This window comes from Pseudophryne corroboree, chromosome 1 (genome assembly GCF_028390025.1).
Source record: "Pseudophryne corroboree isolate aPseCor3 chromosome 1, aPseCor3.hap2, whole genome shotgun sequence".
NCBI lineage: Eukaryota > Metazoa > Chordata > Amphibia > Anura > Myobatrachidae > Pseudophryne > Pseudophryne corroboree.
Genome location: NC_086444.1, coordinates 67,465,438 through 67,484,878, shown reverse-complemented (window position 1 = coordinate 67,484,878; position 19,441 = coordinate 67,465,438). Strand labels below are relative to the sequence as shown.

Below are 19,441 nucleotides of genomic sequence, written 5' to 3'. Positions count from 1 at the left end.
CCGATGGATACTAAACACCACTGTATTACTCCTGTCTGACCCTTCGTATCAAACAAAGAGGGATTTCTCTGTCCATGAACATGCTACATTAACCAAACTTTCAGATTCTATCAAAGGGACCATAATCTACAAAATACATTATATGGTGAAAATATGTAACGAAAGATTTGCCCGCTAGACGCATACAATCTCTACCGTAAATGCGCATACCGTGCGCCTGCGGGTGCCCGCAACAGCGAGTATGTGCACGCACGGGAGAGCGCACGCATGCGCAGCAGGGACACATATGAGGTGCAAATATGGCAGTGTGCATTGTGATATTTTTCTGACTTTGACAACAGTCTGCCCGAGACCACTCTCATTCCACTGTTGTTCAGTGCAGAATGGGATGCTAATTGTAATATATATGTGTATTTTATTAATAATACTTTTCCATTTAAAACAAAAAATACACAGCACTTGGTGCAGGGGACTCAAACACCAGACCTCATGTACCATCATCAAGCACTTAACACCTGAACTAATTAGGGTTAGGTGTGGGTGCAATAATGTAATGCCTAGGGACAGCATGACTTTTTATCGTCCTGTAAAAGATTCTCAGGTGCACTAGCTGTGTAAATTGCCCTTATCCAAGTCAGTAGCCAGCCAATAAAAATAAGAATTGAGGCACGCCGAGCAGGATGTTACAGGGTGGGTTTGTACAACATATGTTAACCTTACCCAGCATGGGCCAGTACCGCCTGAGACATTTTGACAGCTTCTATCTGTAGTTCTTGACACATTAATTTAGTAATACCCAACACGGACCAGCAATGGTCAGCACACTGTCATATTGTTTTTGAGGTTCGAGATTAATGGTGGAAGTGTACTGTATGAAAGTTGCAATGCTGCTCAGTCTTTTATGGTGCTGTCTTCCTTTCCTTTTAGGTATCGTGCTAGTTGCCATTAACCCATATGAACAGTTGCCAATTTATGGTGAAGATGTCATTTACGCGTACAGCGGGCAAAACATGGGCGACATGGACCCTCATATATTTGCCGTGGCTGAGGAAGCATATAAGCAGATGGCCAGGTACGTCTAATTCCTATACCAGTTACTCACCATCTGCATTGTTGAGTGTATAACCCAGAAGGCCGTGTTTCAGTGAGCCTGGCTCCTTTTATATTGTCACCAAGTCCCCCCTGCCACTGTATATCAACTTTCAAACAATCTACACTGACAATGAAGCAGTTTGCCTGCGTTCCTAAAAAAATAACTTTTAATTGCTTCTCTGCATTAATATTCACAGGCATATAAAGCACTGCAAGATTTATAGCATTGGATAAACTCTGTTACAGGCTTGCTGCGTGCCTTGGAATTCAAATGTGTTACATTATGATTATTTGGGGTCCATACTGAAAACCCCATTTGCATTGAGCACAAAAGGAAGGAAGTGAACCATCTGCCCATAGCTTAACCTTTTCAATCAGGACAGAGAGCCAACGTTTTCCCCAGAGAGGTGAATAATGTTAAATATTAAAAAAGGCTTGCTGTGTGTGCGAGCCAGTGACACGTATTGTTTCCCAGCTGTGGCAGTGTTATCGCTCCTAGCCTGCTGTGCTTATGCATCTGTGTCTTTAGAACCCCAGCTACGCTGCGTCTAGTCTGATAATCAATGTATTGCCCCTGACTTCCAGTCAGAATATACGAGGTGTTTTATAAATAAAATACAAGTGATTTCCATACAGTGGAGGCGGCCAGTTTGAGGCAAAAGCAGTACTTGTGCTATTAATTCACAAGGGGCTAGGAATGTCAGCGGTTCCTTTGTGAACTGGTAATGAGTGTTTTGATGAATATTAGAATTTCTCAGAAAGCGCCAGGGTGCCCTAGCGACTGTTATAGCAAGGCAGTACGGATGGTGTAATGGTTAGCATTACTACCTCACAGCAATGAGGTCAGGGGTTGGATTCCCACCATGGCCCTAAATGTGTGGAGTTTGTATATTCTCCCCGTGCTCGCGTGGGTTTCCTCCGGGTACTCCGGTTTCCTCCCACAATCCAAAAAATATACTGATAGGTTAATTGGCAGTGTACATGGGCAGACTAGATATGCCAAGTGGTTCTTACTTGCTGGCAAAATTCCAGGTATGTTTATATGTAAGATACGCTCTGTGCTGGATCTGTGCGGTTTCATGTATTCCGTTTTCCTGGTTGGGAATTATGTGTAGTGTATTTGATAAGGCTTAATTCAATCATCAACTATACTGACAATATAAAAGTGACACTTCAGGGTGTACACCTCCTCTCCACACTCGTGACATGCTTTGGAGAGTTACGTGCGCACCTAGGCGAGAGGTGGAAATAAAGTATATACGTTACACCAAAGCCAACCCTCCATGCTATCACCGCCCTCATCATTAACAAAGGTGTTTTGATTTTCTCCAATAATACCGACTTTGTAAATGTTCTAGGAATGGCCATCAACCCTCAGTGGTTAGCAACCATCTATGGTTCATAGCCTGTGATGGAGGAAATACAGTGCTGCGTGTCGATGACAAATGTCCATTGGTGGAGCTTTGCGCAAGTGTGGTGGTCATCCATCGATGATTTCCTAATGAAAGTTAGAAGCCATCAACCATTGGAGACCTGTACCTCAGTGGCCAACCCTAAAATGTTACGTCTGGGAGATCCAAGAGGTGACATCTAGAGTGAGGGCCGTGAGGTGGGATGTATCGTGTAATTTTGTCCCAACCCCACACCCCCTGCTGTACTATGCTTAATCTCGCCACAAATCATGCCACCAAGCACTGGATCACTTTATACTGGGGAAATGGGTGGGATCCGAGAGTCTGGTCTATTCTTCCTGGAGTCCGAAAGAACTCCACAAATTTCGGGAGCACTGTGTAAACTTTGTATGCCATAGTTACAGCATAAACTATTATATTCTATAATATACAAGAATAGTAAGTGATTATTTTATATAGTACTCAGGAATTATATTAGCAACTGTTCCCTCACATCTGTATCTCCTGAGTTTATTGGTTGGAGTCCCTGAGTTACCATCTGGGGGTATATTTACTAAAGGTCGATTATGGTCGCTTTTAATAGATTTCAGATCCATTAAAATCTATTTTTATCGATGTTGGACTTACAAGGCTAAAACACTCATTGACTAACAGATGATTTTTTCATATTCATTTTTAAATGGTAGTCAATGCGTGTTTTAGCCCTGTAAACCCAACATCGGTAAAGATCTGTTTTAATTGATCTGAAATCTATCAAAATCGATCTTTCGTAAATATACCCCCTGGACTCGAACATGGTTCCCCTTAAAATCTGGACTGTAATGTCGGGGTTTGGGAAAGCCAGGGTGGGACACATTTTACACTGCAACTGAACCAGCGGCAGTCTGACCTCATGTCTCTGTCTCTTCTCCTTGGTTCCGGAGCTTGGTCTTCTTGTCAAACTTCTGCTGAGGTTTACTCCAGAGAAATAATAACTGTTTATAGTTAGCTCTTAATAAAGAAACATTGGAATCCTCATTTCTCTCCTGAATTGCACACTAATTAACGATGCAGGCCCTGCTGTATGGGTAATGGATGGTTTTATTTTTACGGGCTGCAAAATAAAAATGTTAAATCTGACTTTCATATGGATTTATCGGTCTCCAGTGTATACATTATAAGCCCTGCAGTATAAATGGAGAGAAAATGTGGGCTTTTGGAAAACCTGTTTCTTGAGACAGCAAATTTAAGTTGCAGTTCAGCGAATTTGAAGCCATTTTTTGCCTAGTTGATGTTTTACCTTTAATTTGCTGTGGGGTTAATTATTATCATCCAAAGGGATGAACAGCGGGATAGATGCTTTGCTATAAACTCTCAGTAAATGGTGATTTTTTTTCTCATTGCGGACCTAATAAACTAGTGTATTTATATACGAGTCCTAAAGCTTTGTTTGTGATACTTAGCGCAGACTTCCACATAATACAAATAGTAAATTCACAACAACACTGAGTGAAACCAATTCTGCTGTAGAACTTGCTTGGTTACAGACACCAACTGACCTGTTCTTAAATAATGTAAAGTTTTATTAGTTGCTGGCTGCTTATTACCATATTTTTGGTTGCATCCCCCCCTCCCCACATCTGTGTATGTACACTTGTCATTTGAGTGTAGATCATGCTTTGCTCATGTGCTAGTTTTACCCCTTTTACACTCACACACCCGGGTCACTCCCGGGATGCATTCCCGGGACTGACCCCTTTCACACTGCACTAAGACCTGGGATCGACCCGGGACAGCCCCATTTACACTGATCCCGGGATATCCCTGCAAATTCATATGTATGTCATTAGAAATGGCCTTGGGCTCAGAAAAGATGACATCTTCTTTTCTGAGCCCAAGAAAGCTCCAATCCGAGGCCTTTTAACAGTCCCGGGATAGTGAATCCCGGGACGGGCCCTTTCACACTACACAGCTTCCTGGGACGGTCCTGGGACCAACCCTGGTCGAGACCTGGGTTGAAATCCCGAGATGCTCGTCCCGGGAAATTGACCCTGTACCCTTTCACACTGCGAAAAATCCCGGGATGATGCGCGTTCACGTGCAAAATCCCGGGATTTTCATGCGAGTGTAAAAGGGGTATTACTGAGTGTGTATTCAGGGGGTTATTCAGAGTTGCTAGCAAACCCAAAAAAGTTAGCAATTGGGCAAAACCATGTTGCACTGCAGGTGAGGCAGATGTAACATGTGCAGAGAGAGTTAGATTTGGGTGGGTTACATTGTTTTTGTGCATTGTAAATACCGACTGCTTTATTTTTACGCTGCAATTTAGATTTCAGTTCTAACACACCCCACCCAAAGCTAAATCTCTCTGCACATGTTACATCTGCCCCCCCTGCAGTGCAGCATGGTTTTGCCCAATTGCTAACTTTTTTGGTTTGTCAACCACTCTGAATAACCCTCTATGAGGGTCATTCCGAGTTGTTCGCTCGTTTCGATAAGTATTTTAGCACAAAATTTAGTAGATTTACTCACGTCCGAACGAAGAATTTTCATCGTTGAAGTGATCGGAGTGTGATTGACAGAAAGTGGGTGTTTCTGGGCGGAAACTGACCGTTTTCTGGGAGTGTACGGAAAAACGCAGGCGTGCCAGGATAAAACGCGGGAGTGTCTGGAGAAACGGGGGAGTGGCTGGCCGAACGCAGGGCGTGTTTGTGACGTCAAACCAGGAACGAAACGGACTGAGGTGATCGCAGTGTAGGAGTAAGTCTCGAGCTACTCAGAAACTACTAAGAATTTTCTATTCACAATTCTGCTAATCTTTCGTTCGCAATTCTGCTAAGCTAAGATACACTCCCAGAGGGCGGCGGCCTAGCGTGTGCAATGCTGCTAAAATCTGCTAGCGAGCGATCAACTCGGAATGAGGGCCTATATCCTCTGCTGGTGAGTCCTATGCGTTATAATCTTTAATGATCACTGCCACATGTATTTACTGTAGCTGCATTCACTTCTCTACGTAACACGGTGATGCATTTCGCCGGACTCTTGCATCTACTTGCAAATAAAATGATTGTAAAGATAAATAAAGTTCAGTCCATTATCTGCTTATATGAAACCTAATTAAAGAAGCAGGGTCTTTGGATCCTTCAGCAGAACTTCTTCAAGTTATCTCATTTATCTTCATTACTGTGAAGTCCTCTCTGGTATCGGGAAGTTGAATTGCCTTTTGGATGTAATACTACTTCTCGTTCAGGATGGGAGATAAAGGCTGCCTTTTGGCTTGTCGTTATTCAGTTGGGAAAGTTCCTCGCCCACTCAGAAGAAAGACTCATTACAGTGAAGAGGACATCACAGTCTTACTCGGTGACAAGCATTTTATTCATTAGTTTTAAGCCATAAAGTCATTACATAGTTTCTACATCTTGTTATTGAGAGGATGTTCTTTTTTTTTTTTTGTGTGGATCTTTCTATCTTTCATTTCTCTTTGCTACTGTAGTCATTACTTATTTTACACTGCATGAATAGCTCTTGAATCTGTCTCCTCCTTCCTGATTTGTATGGAATGTGGGCAGTGGGAATGAAGTGAAAGGCAGATGGGGGGTAGTCGGATCTGGAATAAATGTGGGGCACGGTATGACGATGCAGTAGGCATATGATGATTTTAACTAGAGCACCTTTTTGTTATGTCTTGCATGTTCATGTGTGTACAGTTCTAAAGTGGGAGGTAATACAACAAGCTGTAACCAATCCGATAAGCAGCACAGAGTATTTCAGTGATAGTGGGTGCGGAAGCAGTGACCTGTACGCTCCTGTGGCATACCTCCCACCTGTCCCAGTTTTGAAGGGACAGTCCCGATTTGGGGGCTTTTAGTCTTGATCGGTATAGCTTTGTCCCAATTAGATCGGGAGGTTGGGAGGTGTGTTGTGTTTCTTGCTGCCCTGCTTAGCAGAGGCACCAGTGTACGAGTGTCACACACAGCTGCCATGGTGTGCCCAGGGGACCTTAATGAGTCGAGGGGGAGGTCCACGATTGCCCCCTTCTTGTGCAATCATCCTGCCATCCCAACTCCTTAATGTAAAAAGCTGAGAGGTACTGTACGCTGTTACTGTATTAGTGGAGACAGAGGAGAGAGGTGGGCAGCTGGTGGTGCTTAGATGCTAGATGGGAGAGGCCAATAACAGTATGTGCTCAAACTTACATCAGTATCCATCAGTAACACCAAAGCAGAGCCATCTAATAATGGTGTGTACACACTGTGAGATATTTTCTTTCAATTTTGACTATATAGTCAAAATCGCAAGAAAAGTTAGTGCAAATCGCAAGGTGTTATGTCACTTGCGATCCCGATGCGCGGTCCCGCCAGGTCGGTTTCGCAAGAAAAGATAGACTGTGCAGGCAAGTCAATCCTTGCTAGATCACAGTGTACTATCTAGTTCATCTCACATGTCAATGACATCTCACATAAGCCAAAATCTCACATAAGCCAAAATCGTAAGCACACATAGTCCATATCTCAAGAAAAGTTAGTCAAAATCGGTGGTGCCGGGCTCCGGGGAGTTCAAGGGAAATCGCAAAGTGAAAATTGGGCATAGCAAGGATCTCACCGTGTGTACACACCATAATCCCTGTGGTATCAGTGATGTCTCAGGACATCTAAGTGGGTTGACAAATAGTTTAGCAGTTGGGCTAAGGTTAAAAACAACACAGGACACTGGAATGGGTCATAATTACCAACATATTAAACTTAACAGCGTTATATAGGATATGAAATAATAGGACACTTAATAACCTTTTGTGTGGATGTAATATCCCCTATGGAAACCATTCCCAGTCTCGGTCCTTATGGCACATTAACAGTCCAGGTATTGGTGATATCCATGCTTGAGTACAGGTGACATAGGGGTCTGTTTACTAAGCCTTGAATGGAGGTAAGGTGGACGGAGATAAAGTAGCAGCCAATCAGCTGCCAACTGTCATTCAGACGATTTATCCTTTATATGAGTAGTAAGGTATCTTAAAGAAAAGTCACCAATGCTCGCTGGCTCTCACACAGGTCTGTGTCACAACTGAGGGCCTGAGCTGACAGGAGGCAGCCTCAGTTGTAGGGGCTGAGATGTAACGGAACCTGGGAGGTTGTATCAGACCCCTAGACATGTAAGTAACATGTAGAATAACTGCCCGAAGGCGTGACCACGACAACCAGGATAAAAGTCAATGATGTTTATTATGACAAATTCCGTAACACAGCAGCAGTAAAGGAAACATAAAAGTCAACAGAGGATAAATACAATTCCTGGGTACTACAGGGTGGCAAGGGCCACAGGCACTGGTAGTGTGAGACAGTTCTTATAATCTTCTAGTTGGAAAGTCCTTACCAGGCCTGACTGTAGCAATGGAGAGAACCCAGGATCGTACCAGCTGATGTTCCAGGAAAGGCTGGGCTGCTGAAGGTAAAACGGCTGCTGTGGATACTGGCTGGAACCAGACTGTTGTTGGTACGGAGTGGATACTGGCTGGAACCAGTTAAATAATAAACGAACTTGAGAGCGATGAAATAATAATGAAGTTTGGAGTTTGAGAGCGGTGAAATAATAATACCGGTGGAGAGTGGTAAACTGCAGAAAAGGACACCGGCCCTTTAAGAGAAGCTATACACTGCTGGAAGCTGGGCTGGAAGCAGGTGATTGTTTGAGAGCGGTGAAATAATAATACCGGTGGAGAGTGGTAAACTGCAGAAAGGACACCGGCCCTTTAAGAGAAGCTGTACACTGCTGGAAGCTGGGCTGGAAGCAGGTGATTGTTGTAGCTGGAAACAGGTGAGTCCAGAATGGATCGGAGAGTCAGGCTACACCGCAGATGGAATGCTGGTGCGGGTCTCTATAGCAGAAGTCTGGAGACAGGAGCTGGAACCTGGAAGACAACCACAGGAGAGAGACAAACTGGAACTAGGTTAGACAACCAAAGCACTGACGCCTTCCTTGCTCAGGCACAGCTTACTTATACCTGCAGCAAGGAAGGGGTTGGCTAGGCAATTATGCAAATCAACCATACAGACAGCAGATTGGTGGAAATGCTCAGATGACAAAATCCAAGATGGCTGCGCCCATGCAGACACTTGGAGGGAAGTTTGGTTTGTAATCCATGTGAGAATTGAAACCGTAATGGCGACGCCGGCCACAGGAGACAGGAGACGCCAGACTGACAAGCGCACATTTAACCACGCGGGCACAGCGGAGGCCGCGGCTGATGAAATCACCACTCTGACATTCTGCATGTGGAAACTCAGGAACAGCGGGATCCGGTCCTGGAACGCTGAGCCAGCCTTAGGAGGCATCTGAAGGGTAAGTAATGGCGTCCAGATACCCGGATCGTGACAGTCTGCTTGTGGTGGCATCACCGGAATCATGCTTATAATGACGTGTAACGCTAGGACAGTGATGGCTAACCTTGACACTCCAGCTGTTGTTGAACTACACATCCCAGCATGCCCTGCTACAGTTTTGCTTTTTGGCCATGCTAAAACTGATGCAGGGCATGCTGGGATGTGTAGTTCAACAACAGCTGGCGTGTCAAGGTTAGCCATCACTGTGCTAGGAGGTTCATTTTACTTGTAGACCAGTCAGATTGAGATTGTCCCATATTTCACAGGTGTAGCAAGTGAGTAAATTCTCCCATTTTTTTATCCTTTTAATTTCAAATAAACCCTTTCATATAATACCTTTTGTGTGTCATTATTCCTTGGGTTTTTTTCTTGTTTTGTTTTTTTTATCTAGAGAATTGTGGATTTTTTCTGTATTCTAGAAATCATTTAATAAGTTACTGTCTCTGTGTTTTAACAAGTTAATGTGCCAGAATTAGTTTGGTGTTAAATTGCTACATACAGATGTGTCCTCATACATCCAGCCTCGATCTACCACACAGCGGGAGATGTGGACGCGCGTACCCTGACGGGTGGTATTCAAGTGACCGCCGGTCAGCTGACCGACAGTCACATGACCTCCTCCACGAGCCCGACGGCTCACTTCCCGATGGTCGGCATGCCGACCAACAGGGACTATTTCCACTCGTGGGTGTCCATGACACCCATAGAGTGGGAATAGAACCCGTGGCGAGCGCAGCGAGCCTGCAAGGGGCTTGCTGCACTCGCCCCTCCCCGCCGGGATCCCGGCGTCGGTAAGCTGACCGCCGGTCAGGAGACCGCCGGTCAGCCATACTACACCCACCCTGACAAGTTCCATGCAACCCCGCTAGCACTGGGCTTCTTTTCTTGCTGAATTTGTCTAGAGACTATACTGATTAATTTGATATATAACACTTGTGTATCTGTGCGTGGCTGAGTCTGTATATGAAGCACAAGGGAACTTGGCATGAAAAGAAGTCACGCCCGCTGCATTGTAGCACTTCCAATACAGATTCAGTTGCACACAGATACATACCTCCCAACTGTTCAGTTTCCAGTGGGACAGTCTCGCTATTTGGACAGCGAGTGATCCCTGCCCTCACAAAAGTCTGCAATGACCTCCATGCAGCCAAATCTAAGGGCCACTACTCTCTGCTTATTCTTCGTGACCTCTCTGCTGCTTTTGACACTGTGGACCACCCTCTCCTTCTGCAAATCCTTCACTCTCTTGGTCTACGCGATACTGCTCTCTCCTGGCTGCACTCCTACCTCTCTGATCGTTCCTTCTCAGTCTCCTCTCGTGACACTACCCCCCCCCCCCCCTCCCCATTTCCACTAACTGTTGGTGTTCCCCAAGGTTCTTTTCTTGGTCCTCTCCTTTTCTCTCTCTATACGTCCTCTGAGGTGAACTCATTAGTTCTTTTAACTTCCAATACCACCTCTATGCTGATGACACTCAAATCCACCTCTCCCCCCCTGATCTCTCCCCGGCTCTCCTCACTCGTATCTCCAACTGTCTTTCTGCTATCTCTTCCTGGATGTCCCAGCGCTTTCTTAAACTTTACATTTCTAAGACTGAGCTGATCATCATCCCACCCTCCCGCACAATCTCATTATCCATTGATGGCACGACTATCTCCCCTAGCCTCCAAGTACGCTGTCTTGGCGTAATCCTTGACTCCTCCCTCTCCTTCAAACCACACATTCAGCACCTCTCACAAACCTGTCATTTTCATCTCAAAAACATTTCCAGGATCAGACCTTTTCTCACCCAGGATGCCACCAAGACCATTATCCACTCACTGATTATTTCCAGACTGGATTACTGTAATCTCCTAACTGGCCTCCCTGACAATTACCTCTCTCCACTCCAATCTGTCCTGAATGCTGCAGCCCGGCTCATCTTCCTCACCAAACGCACTACGTCCTCCTCTCCTACAAGCCCTTCACTGGTTTCTCTTCCCTTTCAGAATCCAATTCAAACTTCTCACACTCGCTTACAAAGCCCTCACCCACTCCTCTCCCATCTACATCTCTGACCTTATCTCCCTTTACTCTCCCACCCGTCCTCTTCGCTCTGCTACTGCACGCTGACTCTCCTGTCTTCTGATTACTTCCTCCCACTCCTATCTCCAAGATTTTTCACGTGCTGCTCCCTTACTCTGGAATTCTTTACCTCTCCCCCTTAGACTCTCCACCTCCCTACAGAACTTCAAACGGGCTCTTAAGTCCCACTTCTTTACCAAACCCAGCCAAATCTCATCCTAACCCTCTGTCCCATGCTCGGTCACCCCTGTCTGTCTGGCCCTCCCCTTTAGAATGTAAGCTCTCACGAGTAGGGCCCTCTTCCCTCATGTACTTATCCTTTTCTTAGTTTAATAATGCACAACTGCCCAAATCCCGCAGTTTTCGGCCACCTTGATACTTATCTCAGTGTTGTCTACTGATGTAGTTCTGTTTATTTACCCTGTACTTCTCCTATATTGTCTTCAACTGTAAGTCACTGTTTTCCTGTTTTGATTATGTGCTTATGTATTCTGTAATTGGGCTCTGCGGAACCCTTGTAGCGCCTTATAAATAAAGGAAAATAATAATAACAATCCCTGAGTACATGCTGTGCGCACGGCATGTTTTCAGTACTTGGAGGGGAGCAGAGGGCTGCTCAGGGTGCTCTGGGCACCCCCCCAAAATGACGGAAAAACTGGTCTACTGTGTGAGGCCATTCCCACTACATGGAAGCCACGCCAATTCCACATGTGGTAATGCCCCTTTTTTTTACTTTGGTCCCGCCCCTTTTTTGGACTTTGTTGCGTGACGGTCCCGACTCCTAAAAAGTTGGGAGGTATGCAGATATACTGTACAAGTGTTGCATATCAAATGAATCAGCACAGTCTCCTGGTGCGTTTTAGTGGCAGTGCATTGCGCCTAAGATGCATTTTCAGCAAAAAAGATACCCAACGTTAGCAGAGTCTCACGGGACCTTGCATGCCAAGAGGGGCTGTTTGGCACGACTGCAGCAATGATATATGAGGACACATCTGTAGTTGAAATAGTTTTTGTAGGCTTTGCCGCTCTGGGCAAATTAGCCCTGTGCCAACCGGCGTATTGCTGGTGGTCACATTTCGGGTCTCCATTCTAAGGTTCTTAGTGTTGGTTACTGAGAAATTGGGAGGATATTTTAATATACTGTAGCTCATATGACAATTTGCCTTACTATGTTTTCTGAAATATGAGCTCATTGGCTCACATTTTTCTAGCTAACAAGTTATCCTTCCATTTGGGTAATAGGACATTTGTTATTGTAAGTAACATTTCTATCTTTCTTATTAAATACCGCCTGTCCTTTTGTGAGTAGTGGACAACATGGAATTATTCTGGGCAATCCCAAGTGGCCTTTGGACGCACAAGGAGTCTGCACATTAACTTTGTGGAGAAGCATCAGATCATATTATTAGATCAGAATGACGTGTTCCCACATTTCCACCTGCACTTTAACCTGTAGATGACTAGTTATGTTGGTGAATAATCACCGTCTATCCAATGAATAACTTGCTGTGCTGACATTTCAGTCTCTACAGTCTATAACATCAGATCCACTAGAAAGAATACTACTCACCTGGAGGTCTAGCTCATCCTCTTCAGTATACCGTGATATAGCCATTTTATTTTTGACTTTTATTTTTAGGGTGCCACCAGGTGTCCACAGCATCGTACAGTGTAAAAACGCTCACCTAAATATAGTATAAGTACATAGGATAAACCTGAAACCACATGGGTGGTAGGGGTAGCAGAATGTAAGATAGACAAACTAGGGCTTGTTGAAGCAAATCAATGATGGGCCTCATAATGGAGAGTAGGGGCCAGGCAGCAACAAATGACCCTATATCCATTAAGTGGGTGGACAGGCAGGATCATGGTCACCGGTTGGAAAAATTTAGATAGGGGAGCAAATGTGCACTAGTGACAGAGCTAGTGCTAGGGGGAGAGAACGAAGAAAACGCGCCCCGGCTCTGAGGGCTTAGAGTCTTGGAGGGGAGGGGGTGGGAGTAACCAGGAGAATGAGCTGGGAGAGAATTCGGAGCTGCTGAATAGGGTTACAAGGGCTAATAAGCTTGAATGAAGAAATTAATCTTGAAGGCTCATTTGAAAGAAAGGTATCTGGTAGAACGTCTGAGGGAGTTGTAGAGTAGAGGGCACTACAGGTGGGGGAGTAGAGGGGGAGTGGACAAAATGAGATCGAAGATACAGGAGTGAGCCGAGCGATTGGGGGCTTCATAAGGGACCGTGCAGTGTTTAAACAATACTATTTTGCAATATGGGATGGCGACACATAACGGCAGGAGAGGTACCTGACACAGGCAGCAGCATTCATGTTAGATTGCAGTGTGGAGAGATGAATGAGAGGAAGGCCAGAGAGCAGGAGATGGCAATAGTCTAGTCAGGAAATTACTAATGCATGAACAAGGTTTCCATGGCAATGAAGGATCTAATCCTAGAGATATTATAAAAGTGGAAGCAGCAAGATTGTGGTTATGACTGCATATGGGAAGAGAAGGAGAGAAGTTGGGGACTTGTGGGAGAGAGTAGAGTGTCGTCCTGTCAACAGAAAATGAGAGCAGGGGAGGTGAGAGGGTCATGGATAGCTTGGGGGGTGCAATATGTTAATTTTTGGACATGTTGAGTTTGTGAAAGCATTGGAACATGTAGAGACCGACACAAGAAAAATGATGCAGGGAGAGCGGTCTGGGGAGAAGAACAACATTTTGACATACTGTACATGCTGATACTGGATGCCTCCCCATACTAGATCTTTTTGGATGGAAGGTCCAAGTGGGACATTCGAGGGTGTTGGTGGCCCTACTTTCCACTATGAGGCATCAGGTTTCCGGACGTGGCAATGGGGGGGGGAGGAGTATGATGGACGATGCGGCTTTTGTCAAAAAGGCTCCTCCCCATGCTGCATAGCATCAGGTTCTTGGAGGTCTACTCTCTAAGAAATGTAAAACTGTGAAATTGAGGAGTCTCCCTGGACATTGTGGAAGAGTAGTCGAGCATGCATAGTAGTCACCAAAAGCATAAGAATAAAAAGTGGATGGCTACCCAAAATATATGTCCCATTACCCAGTTAAATAGTTTTTCTAATCTCTGAAAACTTGTTTTAGAAGCCTTTTCATCAAAATAATTAATTTTAAATAATTTTTATAAAATATTTTAAAATAATTTAGAGTTAGAGAGTTATTCTTTAAAGAGATAAGTAATATAACAACACCCTCTCTGTATTTGTGGCAAGGACTGTCTCTTGATAAAGACTCTGACGACTAGGTGCACCCCACAGTGGTGACCGCGCATATTAGTTGTAGAGAGAGATTCAAATTTTCAGAAGCTCCAATTAAACCTAAATGCAAATGGTTATAATTATTTCGCCCAGCTGCACTTCAATGGTCACTTACTAAACAATGTCAGTCTCTGATCTGCTTGTTTGAAGTTTGAGTGCAATTATTTGGTTTTCCCAGAGGTCATTAGATTATTAAATGTATTTGTTCTTTTTTCTTTTCTTTGTTTTTTAAAAAAGTTTTTCTTTACGGGGGTCTGATCGTTTTTGCGCTTGCTTCAGTAGAGCGCAGCAGGTCCGTGTATCTGAGTGTAGAGAGTTATTCTGTGTAACTGTTGTTGTAGGCAGAGATGTTCTATGTGCACGTTTATTACATTGATGGCGGATGTTCTGTGCAGAGGATTATCGTTTTGATTGGCGATGTTCTATTGCGATGCTGGCGTTGTTCTATGTAGATGTTTTTCACATTGTGTGCAGATGTTCTATGCAGCTGTGTACTACTGTACCTTGATTACCAGTGTTCTATTTGCGGGTTTATCACATTGATTTTGATGTGCTTTGCAGCTGTTTGTTACTGTGATTGGTGATATTATATGCCAGTGTACCTTTATTGCAGATGTTCTATGTAGACGCAAACGTTTAATTGAAGGTGGTCTAAGCAGATATTAGCCACTTTTATTAGAGATGCCATATGTAGGTGTTTATCAGCGTCATAGGTGATGGTCTATGCAGGTGTTATTATGAGCAACCCAGGATATGGTCTATGCAGGTGTTAATCACCTTAGTTGCAGTTGTTTATCCGCTTGATTAGAGGTGTTTTTCGAAGATTTTTATCACCTTTATTACAGATGTTCTACTAAGATTATTGTTGCCTGGATTGGACATGTTCTATGGCAGATGCTTCTAGCCTGGACTGGACATGTTCTATGGCAGATGCTTCTAGCCTGGACTGGACATGTTCTATGGCAGATGCTTATTGCCTGGATTGGACATGTTCTATGGCAGATGCTTATTGCCTGGATTGGACATGTTCTATGGCAGATGCTTATTGCCTGGATTGGACGTGTTCTATGAAGATGCATATTGCCTGGATTGGACATGTTCTATGGCAGATGCTTATTTCCTGGGTTGGACATGTTCTATGGCAGATGCTTATTGCCTGGATTGGACATGTTCTATGGCAGATGCTTATTGCCTGGATTGGACATGTTCTATGGCAGATGCTTATTGCCTGGATTGGACATGTTCCATGAAGATGCTTATTTGCCTGGATTGGACATGTTCCATGAAGATGCTTATTGCCTGGATTGGACATGTTCCATGAAGATGCTTATTGCCTGGATTGGACATGTTCCATGAAGATGCTTATTGCCTGGATTGGACATGTTCCATGAAGATGCGTATTGCCTGGATTGGACATGTTCTATGCGGATGCTTATTGCCTGGATTGGACATGATCTACGCAGATGCTTATTGCCTGGACTGGATATGTTCTACGCAGATGCTTGTTGCCTGGAATTCACCATGGCTAGAGGAGCTTCATGTGGAATGTGTAGATATTCTATACTTTGTTCCCAAAGGCTGATTTGGAGGTTTCTACTCTTATCAGGCGTCTGCCGAGTTCTTTTCTTGGGATGGTCTTCAGTTTGCTGACTGTCGGGATCCCGGCGCACAGTATACCGGCGCGGGAATCCCGACAGCCGGCAAACTGACACTTTTTCTCCCTCTTGGGGGTCCACGACCCCTGTGGAGGAAGAATAGATAGTGTGGCGCGCCACCGTGCCCACAGCATGGCAAGCGCAGCGAGCCTGCAAGGGGCTCATTTGCACTCACCCAGCTGTCGGTATGCCGGAGGTTGGGATTCTGGCGCCGGTATGCCGGCCGCAGGGAGCCCGGCCGCCAGCATACCCTACTACACCCCTTTTCTTGTGCCCGAGTATGTGCACAAAATCCATGTACTGCAAATAAATCATAGTATATTTAAAGTTGCAACACATGCGGTATAGAATTGACATATTTTCGCGTGTCTCTGGCTGATCCTGAGACTCTTGGCCGGAGCTATGCGTTTGTGTAATTCTCAGCTGCTTGTACATATGCCTGGCATATGGCATTAAATCTGGCTTCCATGACATCACACTTATACAGACACCTTGGGGGGAAATAAAATGTTGTTGCGGGCCCCGCACGCTCCCGCCGGCAGCTATTCAAATGTTTCTGTCGGCGGGAGCGAGACCTTCATTTCAGTTCGCTACCCCTGAGGGTGGCAAATCGAAATGCGCGATAAGTGACCCATTTGGACTCCCAAACAGAACTTTTTTCGCGTTGCGCCCATTCGTTTATAGTCTGATTTTAACACTTTACGCGGCTGTACCCGACTGCTATGGGCGCAATCAGAGCGATAAGGGGGACAATAGAATATCGCCCTGCGATCTCCTGTCACTTCAGATGGGAGATCAGGCGCGATTAAACAACTGAATTTCTCCTTTGTGTTTAACTAAGATGCAAGCCCTGAATCTGAATCCTAAAATACATTTTAGTGCATGGCAAAGAGATTTATTTTCTATATGGATTCAGTTTTAAGTTGAAGCCTGAATGGTGGATTTGGTGCACACCTGGAAGAAGTGAAAGTTGCCATTATATAATGCTGTGCTCCTCTTGTGTCACTTGGCTGCACTCTGAAATGTCATTTCCTAGAAGACCACAAAAGGTTGCACATATCTTGTGTGTAGCCAACCATCAAATATCAGAGCTGGTCTGTGCTCTAGTACATGCTCCATATACACAGTAGATGTATATGGACCTAGATATTTCTACTTCTCCTTCGCATCTCTGTATTTATTTATTTAATAACAGTTTCTTATATAGCGCAGCAAATTCCGTTGCACTTTACAAATGGAAACAACAGGGATAAAACAAAACTGGTTAATAACGGACAGAGGTAGGAAGGATCTGTTCGCAAGCTTACAATCTATGGGAAAAAAGGCATGGATACACAAGGATAGGTGCTACCTATTTCATAGTTGTCCACCAGATTGCAAAGGTTCTTGATGGGTTGTATGATATTTTATTATTTATTTATTACCAGTTATTTATATAGCGCACACATATTCCGCGGCGCTTTACAGAGAATGTTTGGCCATTCACATCAGTCCCTGCCCCAGTGGAGCTTACAAACTATATTCCCTGCCACATGTGTACTGATAATACTGATTTATCCTTAGGAATGAAAGCTATACCTTAAACACACCTTAAATACACTTTACCATAGAGCCGCTGCGGCCGCTATAGTTAATACACACTCTACGTACTTTGTCCGCTAATAGCGTACAAAGTCTCGTACTGTGTACGGACTTTGCTTACAAACGCCGCGCTGACGGTACAAAGTACTCACAGCGCGTTCACACCCAGTGATACACTTTAAACCTTATACAGCAAATGCAATGCAATAATAATACACTTTAAACCTTAGCAGGGCAATGAAGACACGACACCAGATTGTAATTAAACCGCTGGGTTCCGAAACCACAGCGTATTATTGCTGAAAGGGGGTTACAATACAAATAATACAATACAAATATAACAGAGTAAATGGCTACATTCAATGGTACATACGTGAGTGAATTCGCTTGCGCTTCCCGGTCCGGTCCTCCGTTATCTGATAGATAACGTTGTGAGTCTTGTGTCTGACCAGGCCAGCAACGGGCTCTCTTTATACGGGTTCACTACGATATGCCGGGCTCCCGGCGACCAGCATACCGGCGCCGGGAGCCCGACCGCCGGCTTACCGACAGTGTGGCGAGCGCAAATGAGCCCCTTGTCGGCTCGCTGCGCTTGCCACGCTACAGGCACGGTGGCGCGCTACGCGCGCCACACTATTTTATTCTCCCTCCAAGGGGGTCGTGGACCCCCACGAGGGAGAATAAGTGTCGGTATGCCGGTATGCTGGTCGCCGGGAGCCCGACCGCCGGCATACTGAAGACCACCCCTTTATACACTTCTTCCAAAAAGCAATACAATAGATACTGTAATCTCTTTGTACATTGGACACAGGGATGCACATTTACAGTACAGGAGAGGTCATAGGTCGGTTTGAATAGGTGGGCGATGTCTGATCCAACTGCTCATGTGGGTGGTCTCCTCTGGATTCCTGCCGCATACATAATGTACAGTAAATACAGTTTATATCTATATTCTGCTCCTGCACATAACTATCTTCCTCAAACCAACACTGGAATGTTACCCTTAAAATACCCTTCAGCTGGATACCAAACACCACCTTATAACCTTGTTCTGTCCCCTCCTATTCTGAAAAGGTGAATCCCTTTGTTCTGAAACCCTTTAAACTGTTGTTACTTCCTGATGTGGTGCAGGGGGACTATGTGTACATTGTGCACTATTTGGATTAAATATGTAATGTGTTTTGATAGCTCTCCATGCGTCCACAAACTCTACCGTAAATACCCATACCACGCGCTGATGCGCACGACCGCGGGAGCGACCATACGCAAATTGCTAATATGTGCACACACAGCAGAACAAGTACACGTGCGGAGGCCATCTGTGTGTAATTTGTACGTGATGTGTGTACTGCAATATTTTTTGACTTTGACAGTACGCACGCACGCACGCTAGGGTTAAATTTGTCAGAAGCCACTTTACCTATTAGTATATTTTTGGAGTGTTGGAGGAAGGAAACTAGAGTACCCGTGGGAAACCCACACAAGCACGGGGAGAAGATACAAACTTCACACAGTTAGGGCCATGGTGGGAATGGAGCTCTTATGTGTGGTATGGTCACCCAGCATGGGGTCAGGAAAATGCGAAAGTGGAGGGAGAAAATATGTGAGGATATGTGTGGACTGTACAGTGGGGATGTAAATTAGATCGGAACGTTTAGAATGTCAGCTCTCACGAGCAGGGCCCTCTTCCCTCATGTGCTTATCCTTTTTCTTACATTAATTATCTTCAACTGCACCAAATCCAGCAGTCTTCTGCCACCTGATACTTATTCCAGTGTCATCTGCTGATGTAACTATGTTTATTTACCCTTTACTTGTCCTATACTGTCCTCAACTGTAAGTTGCTGTTTTCCTGTTTGATTGTTTGTTTATGTACTCTGTAGTTGGGAGCTGCGGAACCCTTGTGGCGCCATATAAATAAAGGATAATAATAATAATAACGTTTCTGAAGGTTTTGCGGGCGGTTCCGTAATTTGATAAGCTTGCCTA

General features: G+C 44.7%; 1 protein-coding gene across 2 annotated transcripts in view; it reads left to right on the top strand.

Annotated features, from left to right (window-relative positions):
* MYO5B (myosin VB) overlaps positions 1-19,441 on the top strand; it is a 413,488-nt gene that overhangs the window by 143,748 nt on the left and 250,299 nt on the right. For both annotated transcript variants that reach the window (XM_063960368.1, XM_063960358.1), the window contains exon 4: positions 928-1,072. In XM_063960368.1, the coding sequence (XP_063816438.1) occupies positions 928-1,072 (145 nt within the window). The remainder of the gene's footprint in view (positions 1-927; positions 1,073-19,441) is intronic.